This window comes from Gouania willdenowi, chromosome 8 (genome assembly GCF_900634775.1).
Source record: "Gouania willdenowi chromosome 8, fGouWil2.1, whole genome shotgun sequence".
Lineage (NCBI taxonomy): Eukaryota > Metazoa > Chordata > Actinopteri > Blenniiformes > Gobiesocidae > Gouania > Gouania willdenowi.
In genome coordinates, this window is record NC_041051.1 from 16,525,776 (window position 1) to 16,535,833 (window position 10,058).

The following is a 10,058-nucleotide window of genomic DNA, read 5'->3' on the forward strand; positions in this document are numbered from 1 at the left end:
GTTATTCCGTATCTTTAACACAGGACAACAAACATGATAAAAAACTCATTTTTAAAAGGAATAAAAATGTTTTTGGGGTCGCCAGAAATTTGTGATATCAAAATGAGTTCAAAAGAGGTTGGGACCCATTCGTGTAGATGGTGTAGTTAAAAGCAGCGATTCTCAACTGATGGGTCGGGATCCAAAAGTGGGTCGCGGACAGCTGGTCAAACATAAATAAATATACTTGATTTCTCTCAGGTTGGAATTGTCTTTTATTTTGAAATAAACTTTTCTTTTGACAGCCATGTTGCACAGGAAAATATTTAGATGTATGTTTAAAAAAAGATTGTATATGTGTGATTTTAACAGCTATTTTTGAAAAACTAAACGTGGCTGGTTGAATTCCCAAAAAAAATTTAAAAATTAAATAAAAAAAAGGTGGGTCGCGATTTAATGACCGTGGCAAAGTGTGGGTTCCAGGGTGCGACTAGTTCAGAACCCGTGTTTTAGAGAGTTTATATAGATGTGTCACTACAAAGAAAACGTTTATGGGATATGTCATCTAGAAATCTAACAGCTTTTTTTCAATACTTTTACGTTTTCCAATACTTTTACATAAAATACATTGCTGTAAGATTGATCGTGCCTGATCAACTTTAAAATTCAATAACAAAGCTCTCCTAAGTGCTGTATGTTCTATTTGGTCTCCTTTGGATTGATCAGCTGAATGACTGTGGAAAATCACAACATTAGCTTCTCATGCAGCTGTATTCTCACTGCATTAATAATATTTTATCTGCATATAATGGAACTTGCATAGAGTCTTTACTCTTTACCCTGCAGTCATGGGTTAGATACTCAGACCGTCTCAGGTGCAGGGTGGTGTTATCCTCCCCAATCCCTCAGTAATGTACTGTTCCAAATAAAATGTCAATGAGCCGCTTGTGCTTGTGCTTGTGTGTGTGTGTGTGTGTGTGTGCGTGTGTGTGTGTGTGTGTAATGCCTGGTAGCATCATAATCTACTCAGAGATCTGATGTGTTTAAAAGGACGTCACTAGATTTGACTCATTGTTTAAGCAGCAGCAGCAGCAGCAGCAGCAGCTCTGATCTCCACCAGACAACCCACACATTTCAACTGGACCTCCAACTGGGAGTGAAAGCAGAAGGTAAAACACAGATGTGTATGGCTTCTATTCACTGACCAAAAATATGTAGCTATTGGTCGCTCCACTTTATATTTCTTTTTTTTTTTTTTTTTTGTATTCAAAACGTTTGCAGGAGATTGTTATTGTAGCTCTACATCAGGGAGAATATAGAGAACAGTTTCACCATCATATTTAATTTCACAAATGGAAGCAAAAAGAGAAATGCAAACTAGTCTCATACTTTGCAGCTATTTACAGAAATATCTCGTTTCTGCTAACTGCAAAATATGGAGTTTTGATGTCTTTACATGATTATTTTATGTTAGCACTTAATTCAAATGTCTGATTTTCTCAGCCAGCGTTGGATAATTCAATAATTCACAACGTTTTCAGATACATTTCTTTAATTTATACTGAAATACTCATCTGAGTGAGCATTTCTGACGTATTACATCTCTATGTTCAGAAGCAAATTCAGCATGTGTTCATATAATCTGATTATGAAGGCGCTTTAAGGCTTACATACATCCTGAAGGTTGATACGTGGCTGTGCATTAAATGCTTAGTTATAGAATCATGATCACCACGACATGCAGAGGCCCCTTTTGTTGCAATATTAATCCCCGGTGAACCATAAAGGTATGGAATCCAGACTGTACCTCTAAATGTGTGCTGTCGTACATGTAGCAATTCATTAGCAGATACTTTAAACTTTATGGAAAAAAACAAAGAAGTCATTATGCTTAAATATAAGGCGTTTTGATGCCGAACTTTTATATTTAACTCATTGTTTTGTTCCAAAAAAACAGTATGTGAAAGGCTGAAACATTTCTGCTGAGTGTGTCTACGCAGATGCCAGAAAACAAAATTTTCCAGCAAAATAAAGTGAATTGTAGCGCTATCTAACCTTTTGTGATGAATAGCAGGCCCTACATCAGATGTGAGTAACTGGCGGCCCGGGGGCCACATGCGGCCCTCTTTGTAGTTGTATGTGTCCACCAAAGTAAACCCACAAAATGTCTTAAAAAACATACAAAATTACAGAAAAACAGGCTGGACAACAAAAATGCACAAAACGGCGACAAAAAAACACACAAAACAAAAGAGAAAAACGAAGAAAAAAAAGAGAGAAAATAAGAGAATATTATATAAAGTAACAAACTGTTTTACAAAATGACAACAAAAACTCACAAAACAATAACAAACACACATAAAATGACTCGTAATACACAAAGCAACAACACAATTTTTTCAAAATAAAAGGAAAATATTCAAATTGACATAAAAAAAACACGCACAAATATATCCGAGACAAGAGCAAAATCGCACAAAATGAAGGCAAGACACACTAAATTAGCACAACGTTGTAAAACAAAATGACACCAAAGCACACAAAACAAAAAGAATACACATAATAACCACAAAAACTCTTTGTTCTTTCCTGTATTAATGCTTAGATCACTGACATGAATGCTGATAATGTGGCCCTCTGATCAGATACAGACACATTTTTGACCCCCACTTTCATAACAGTTATACCCACCTCTGCCCAGCATAAGGCATCATTTTTTTGTGCCAACTACTGCCACCTAACGGCAAGAAGAAGCATTGAATCACTTTTCCTTCAATTTTATAGCCAATTCTAATGATACCTGCAATAACAAATCTTTGAAAATATTATTTTTACACACCAGGTGAAGTATATGCAGGTTAACTGCATTATACTGCCTTAGTCAAGTTGCACGTGCACAGCCTTACTTCTGCTGTTGTTTTGTCAAATTTCAATGTTTGCGTGCTGTTTTTAATGCACCCATCATCTCAGCCATATATACAGCAGATTGTGATGCACATTTTTCTCACCCATATGTAGCAATTTGACGTTGCATGTTTGATTGTTCTCACGGCCTTCTTATATTTATGACCATTAATTGCATCACAAGTTCATTAGTTTTTGGGACAAACTTAAATAACCAGAATATAATATCATTTGAATCCAATCTCTGATTATGCATGAAAACCCAACTTGAGGTGTGACTTTATCGTTAAACATTTTAGTTCAGGTATCCAAAGTTTTCACTATGTTTGACAACATGATAATGTATTCTTTGTACATTTTGGGAACAGAAAGATGAATTTGGATACCCTCAAACCTGAGTCAAAGACAAGCAGCAAAGCTCCAACCAGACCTATAGGACCAGGCTCTCCACGCAAAGCCCCTCCAAAATTCAAGCAGAGGAACACTCGGCAGTTCAAGAGCAAGCCCCCCAAAAGAGGAGTTATTGGGTAAGCCTCTGATGACTTATAAACTGTGCTAAAGGTTCCCCTGACACTGCTTGTATTGTTTATTTATGTCAAGCTTTGGTGAGGATATCCCTGGAATGGAAGGCCTCGGTATTGGTAAGCATGAGTAGAAACAGTTTGTATCATCTGCTCAATAAACCCTGCACATATATCACACATTAATATGGGGCTCTGATAGTGGAGTTGTGTGTGTTAAAATAAAAAAACAACATTTCACAACATTTAGCAACAAACCATGTTTAAAAAATATATGTGAATTTTTTTCATGTTACTTCTGATCAGATTTTCAGCAATATTTGTGAAATTTGTGATATTTCCTTTCAATTTCAAATATTAAATCCAAATCTTAATGTTTAATCTAAATGTTAAACCTAAATATGAATTGTTCTAAATGTGAAGCGCAATCACTCCGTCTGAATAGAACGCGGATAACGCCTGTTCGCGTCAATGAGCTATTACTTGGTACTTTCGGCAAATTCGCATATTAGCTAAATATTTAGTTTCACCCATGACATTTAGATTAAACATTTATCATTTTCTTACCACTGTCGCTAAATGCTTGTTCATGTGGATCTTGTTAGGTTCTTTCTTTCTTACTATGAATTTTATATTGTGAAGCACTTTGGGATGACTTTGTTGTATTCTGAGCTATATAAATAAAGTTGAATTTACATTTACATTTAATATTTAACATTAAGATTTAACATTTAGGATTTACATGTAAAATTTAGATTTAACATTTAATATTTAGATTTGACATTTAGCATTTAGATTTAGATTTCACATTTAGATTAAGATTTCATATTTAACATCTAGATTTAGATTTCACATTGACATTATATTTTTACAAGAAAAAAATTCACACACGTTTTTTTAAATATGGTTTGTTGCTAAATGTTGTGAAAAGATGCCATTTATTTTAGCATGCGCAACTTTACAGTGGGCACCTGATACACATTGTCCTTTTGTAACAAACGATCTTTCTTTTCCAGATATAACAGTCATCTGTCCCTGGGAAGCTTATAGTCATCTAGAGTTACACGAGCTTGCTCAGTACGGCATCATCTGATTCCCTCCACTGTGTAATACATTTTTCTACCATCGATCAGAACAGCTTGGGACTTAAGTCTGGATTTGAAGATTCAACATTGTTAACACAAACTTCTTTGCCTAGTAATCCTCAGACGTACTGTGTAAAACATACAGTATGTATGGAATGTAAATGCTGTTCTCTGCAAATTATTTTATATTGTTTGTTTTTATGAGATTCTCAAGCTTCTGTTTACACAACCATAAACCTCAGTTCAGCTATAATTGCCTGATTGTTTCTGACAATGGTGGAGCCATAAGTGACTGACACGTGATTGGTCGGTGATCACATGTCACTTAATATTTGATAACACTCTCAATAAAGCTTGTGATTTTACACGTATTATAGTTGTGTTCCTTAATTATTTTATGGATTGCATTATTATTATTATTATTATTATTATTATTATTATTATTATTATTATTATTATATTTATAGCTATTTATAGCTATTACAGCTAATAATAATGGCAGTTTTACAACAGAATATATAAATATATATGGCTTGTAGTTAAGTGTGATATGCAGCGTGATAGCCCTGACAATGTGATATAGTTTTATAATTATTATCTTCCTGTTTTAATGTCAAAAGCAAGATTGCTTTTTTGCCAGTGCATAAAAATACAAAATCTTGGAATTCAATGAACTACATTTCATTTTTATCTGTCCAAAAATAGGCATGAATTAATCCAACTTCAAACAAAAATGTGTGTGTGACATTACAACCCAGTCTCATTTTTGTCCACCGCGCAACGCGTAGACATCCTACGCATATGCCTCTCAGGGCATACAAATTCTACGTCATTTGTTTTCAATGGGACGTACATCAGGTCATGTGACCACCTGACAGCTCGGTTTCTGGAAGGAAAAAACGTGGCGAAGATTTGTTGAATTTTCACTGGAAATTGCTTTATATTAACAGAGTTTTTGGCTAGCGACATTTCTAGTGAGAAATGCACCCTTAGCCTTGAGGTGTGGCAATATATTCAAATGTAAATTAATATAGGTAATAATAATCAGAATAAATAAATAATTTGCGTAATCAGTATGTTTTCAAATACTAAACACGTCAGAAATCATACATCACTTCCGGCGCGTTCTAAGCGTCCTTAGCAACACCATAGCAACAAGATAAAGCAGGATGAATGTACGTTGAAACAAACAAACTGATCGTATACATAAACTGAAGGGATACTATGAAAGTTAAGGGTACATTTCTCACTAGAAATGTCATCAAAATGAAACTAAAGCAACAAACTCTCTTAATATAAAGCAATTTCCGGTGAAAATTTAACGAATGTCCAACATCTTTTTTCTTCCTGAAACCGAGCTGACAAGTGGTCACATGACCTGAATGCCTCATTGAAAACACTGGGCAAATGACGCGTAGAATTTCTACGCACTGGGAGGCGTATGCGTAGGATGTCTACGCATTGCACAGTATGGACAAGCATAGCCAAGCATAGCAAAAAGAAAGACCCTATTTTGATATGAATAGGAATTCCTAAAAAGTAAAAATGTTAAAGATATATTCCTAGTTTAAAGTAGCTTCCTATTTCATCAACATGAATCACACAGATCTACTGAAAAACCGATGCTGTCATCGTAGCTTTGCTAACTAAATAAGCTGCTGAGACCAAGAATAATGAAATCCAGGATACATTTAATGACACCCTATTAAATCCATCCCTGCAGGTTATGTGTAGGCTTTGTGCCACTGGATACTTTCCAATAGCCGTGTGGAGACAAACAATGTCAGAATCTGGACGCCAACAACAACGATTGAAACTATTCCAATTTGAGTTTGGTGCAGCTCAATCCAGCGAGAGATTCCTCCCAGACACCCACCCAGGAAAATGACACTCTGGGCAGAGAATTCATCCAGCATCAAGGCTCCGACCCCACACTGAGAGTTCCACACTGTGCCGTTCTCCAAAGGATCCACGCAGCATGTTGCCGGAACACCACAAGCAAGTACTCCAGGGGCTGAGCAGTTGTAATATCTGAGCAAAGTAATCAGAGTACATTAGGCAGTGGATCTGTTTTTACTTGTACATTAAGACCAGAGGTGAAAGTAGTGGATTACAAGGACTCACGTTACTGTCATTGAGTTGCTTTGATGGGTGCTTGTACTTTTTTGAGTATATTTCTAAATGAGTAATTTTACTTGTACTTAAGTATGTTTTAAAAGAAGTTATTTGTTACATTTCTACAACCAAATGTTGTAATTTTTTTTGTTTTAAAGTGATCAACAGACATGAAAAATGAAATGACCAGGCAATAATTAAATGCATCACATCATACCTGACCAATCAGATTAAACGTAATGCACCTCACCAAAACAGCGTTGAATGGAGGTTATTTTCTCAGATTTAGGGTTCATAAATGTATCAATATTAAGAGCCTGATAATGTTTTTCATTTTTGAATTTAATTTATTAGTGTTATTTTATTTTAAAAAGAATTGTACATTTTGACAAATGTTTTATTTCATACAGATGCCTTTGTGTAAAAAAAATTAAGTTTCAATTGTGCAAGATTTCATCTCTTCCTATGGATTGTGCAAAATGTATTACCAAAAACAAATGTTGGGGTGAAAGTAACTAGTAACTTGAGTACTATCTAATTGAGCTTCTTTTTACTTGAGTATTTGATGTATGACTTACTTGTACTTGTACTTGAGTACAATTTCAATTAAGTAACAGCATTTCTACTTGACTAGGATATATCAGTGCTCTTTACACGTCTGATTAAGACTGATAATCGTTATCTTTATTCATGCTGTGCTCACATGTTAACCTCCCAGTCACGGTAGTTATCAGCCCCACAGCACTGCAGGTTGGTCTGAATCTCATCCGTGATGAACCTCAGATCCAGGTCGTCTTGGTAACGCACCATGGCAGCTAACATCCCCGACCGAAGGTAGCCTCCGATCTGACCCTGCATGCTATAAGCCAAAATCCCAAGCAGCACCTGGACGGCGATTAGTGTCAGCACAGCAAAGGAGAAGAGCTTCAGCAGAAAGCAGTTCTCTCTCAGAGCACCGACACAGCCAGACAAGCAGAGCATGGTGAGCACAAAGCCCAGAGACATGACTATCAGCATGGGGTCGGTACCTATGCTACTGATCTTCTCCTGAGCAAAGGACTCTTTGCTGATCAGGCCCCACATCCCTAGCCCTAGAACCACCAGGCCCATAACTGTGAAAACAAGATTGCATATTATGAAGAGGTACTTTAAGAAATGGTCCATGAGGGAGTATCTGTAGAAAAGCTGGGTTGTCCTGAGGTTCTCTTCATCGTTTGTCTCTGGTTGAAGGCCAGCCGTGACATGTTCGAGTTCCTCATCTTCATGCTTTGAAGATCCTGTCTTTAAAGAGACAAACATATAATATAATACTCAGAGGTGAAAGTAACGGATTACAAGTAGTCACGTTACTGTACAGCATTGAATGCCGGTTATATTTCTCTCTTTTAAAGTTTATAAATGTATCTATACTTGGAGCCTGAGAATTAGTTTTATTTTAAATTGAATCCATTGGTGTTATTTTACTTTAAAAAGAATTGTACATTTTGAAGTTCTAATTGTGCAAGATTTGGTTTCTTCCTTTTAAAATTCATACATGAGATGTTTACTGTATGCAAGGGAACCGTGGCAAGATTTATTACAAAAAATAATTGTGGGGGAGTGAAAGTAACTAGTAACCTTTACTTTGAGTAATTTCTAATTGTGCTACTTTTTACTTGTACTTGAGTATTTTATGTAGGACTTACTCGTACTTGAGCACAATTTGAATCAAGTAACTGTACTTCTACTTGAGTAGGATACATCAATACTCTTTACACCTCTGATAATACTTGCTTTGAAGAATTACAGAAGAGCCAAATCACCAATAACCAAATGTGAAACATCGACCTACCTTTGGTAAAAGTGGACTGGTCTCACCCTGCTCAGTCTTTCCCTTCAGCCATGGCCAGGGAAACCTTTTCACTATCAAGTATTTCTTCATTTTTCCCAACAAGAGAGAGCATTTGCTCTGAAGCTCATGGACAAATGTTTGAGGAAGTGTTGCCACTGTGCAGTGGTGGGGTGAGCGTGCTGTGTGCCCTCAGGCGGCTGAGGGGTGGATTCCTTCATCATGTGAGAGTCACAGTGAGGGGATTAGATGGTTTTTAGAGCATGATGAAAGGACACATAACGCAGTAGCAGAATTCCACTGAAGTGAGTCGGTTTGCATAAAAAAACAAATGATTTTGGTTTTTTAAAGCTAACATGAAAGGAAGGAAGGGGGAAAATCATTGGCTTTCTCTGAGTCTGTGTAAGTTAGCATATTTCAGCAAGTCCTAAAAAGCCAATAAAAAGGGTGTGTCCAAGGCACATGTGCTGATGTGAGTCAATAACAAGCAGAAGGTGAAAGAACAGCTGTGAAGCACCAAAAAGATGGAAAAGTCGTGTTGATTCTCTCTAACTGAACTGCTCTGGATGGAGGGATTAAATCAGAACCATGAAGAACTTCATTGATTTATCTATTCCTATCAAAGATTTCCATGTTTTTACGAATAATATATGTCCTGCTATTAGGTTTTATATACAGTATAGTATATGTCTGCACATTGTATACTTGATGTATTTTCAGCTCTCTATGAGCACCATTTGGAGTAAGAGTAATTGTAAAAGAAAATTAAAGTATTCAGAGTTTTGAACATTTTATACTTCATTTCACAAATAGTAATATTCAATGTGACCAAGACATGTATTTTAAAAACGATGTTTCAGGAACTTATTACAGAAGCAAAGAAAGAAAGAAAGAAAGAAAGAAAGATAGAAAGAAAGAAAGAAAGAAAGAAAGAAAGAAAGAAAGAAAGAAAGAAAGAAAGAAAGAAAGAAAGAAAGACCTTTCTTAAACACTTTGGTACGTTACATATGTGGTTAAGAATTGACTAATGATTGATCAGAAAAATATGCTTTCGCTGGAAATAGCTTTTTGAAAATATTAAACAACTTTTTTTTCTTTGCTTTTGGTTTTTTTATTACAATATCGACACTTATTTCTTTCTGCTCCATGTGGAACAACACATTTCCTTCCAGATGCGGGAAAAACACTGACGGAGTAATAGCATGAGGTTAAATGACTCAGACATCTACAGGGTACAATGATAGGTTGACTATTCTGGTAATAAACGAAGGTATAAAACATTCACTGAGTGTCTTTGTTTCTTTATAAATCTCTCTCTCTCTGATATCTTCTGTTGAGTTGTTAGCACTGAGGACAGATGATGCAGATGTTTTGATGTTTCACACTGTCAGACAGGCAGTGCTACTCAGCATCAAAGGAGCAGTGAGCGATGGCTTGTCTTTATACCGCTATAATTTTTAGTCTGCAGGCAGCAGCACTGTCCTTTTAATGTAATAAAGCTTTCAAATAGATTTACATCTGTCCTAATAGGGTTTGATGTGACGGAACAAAAAACAAACTTCTACATGACCTACATGGCAAGTTTTTGTTCAGCTTGAAGTTGGACTCTAAGTGGTTACAGATAAT

General features: G+C 36.0%; 2 protein-coding genes across 2 annotated transcripts; one reads left to right on the forward strand and one right to left on the reverse strand.

The window, feature by feature from the left end:
• Positions 1-1,063: 1,063 nt before the first annotated feature.
• LOC114468737 (retinal cone rhodopsin-sensitive cGMP 3',5'-cyclic phosphodiesterase subunit gamma-like) lies at positions 1,064-4,550 on the forward strand. The gene is made up of 4 exons (XM_028455787.1): positions 1,064-1,148; positions 3,252-3,410; positions 3,484-3,524; positions 4,421-4,550. Exons 2-4 carry the CDS (start codon positions 3,256-3,258, stop codon positions 4,495-4,497), a joined length of 273 nt encoding a protein of 90 aa, XP_028311588.1. The 5' UTR covers positions 1,064-1,148; positions 3,252-3,255; the 3' UTR covers positions 4,498-4,550.
• Positions 4,551-6,197: 1,647 nt separating this feature from the next.
• Positions 6,198-8,813, reverse strand: tspan10 (tetraspanin 10). The gene is made up of 3 exons (XM_028455785.1): positions 8,436-8,813; positions 7,308-7,885; positions 6,198-6,520 (listed from the first exon to the last, which is right to left on the reverse strand). The coding sequence occupies exons 1-3, from the start codon at positions 8,523-8,525 to the stop codon at positions 6,214-6,216; spliced, it is 975 nt and encodes a 324-aa protein (XP_028311586.1). The 5' UTR covers positions 8,526-8,813; the 3' UTR covers positions 6,198-6,213.
• Between the last annotated feature and the right edge of the window lie 1,245 nt (positions 8,814-10,058).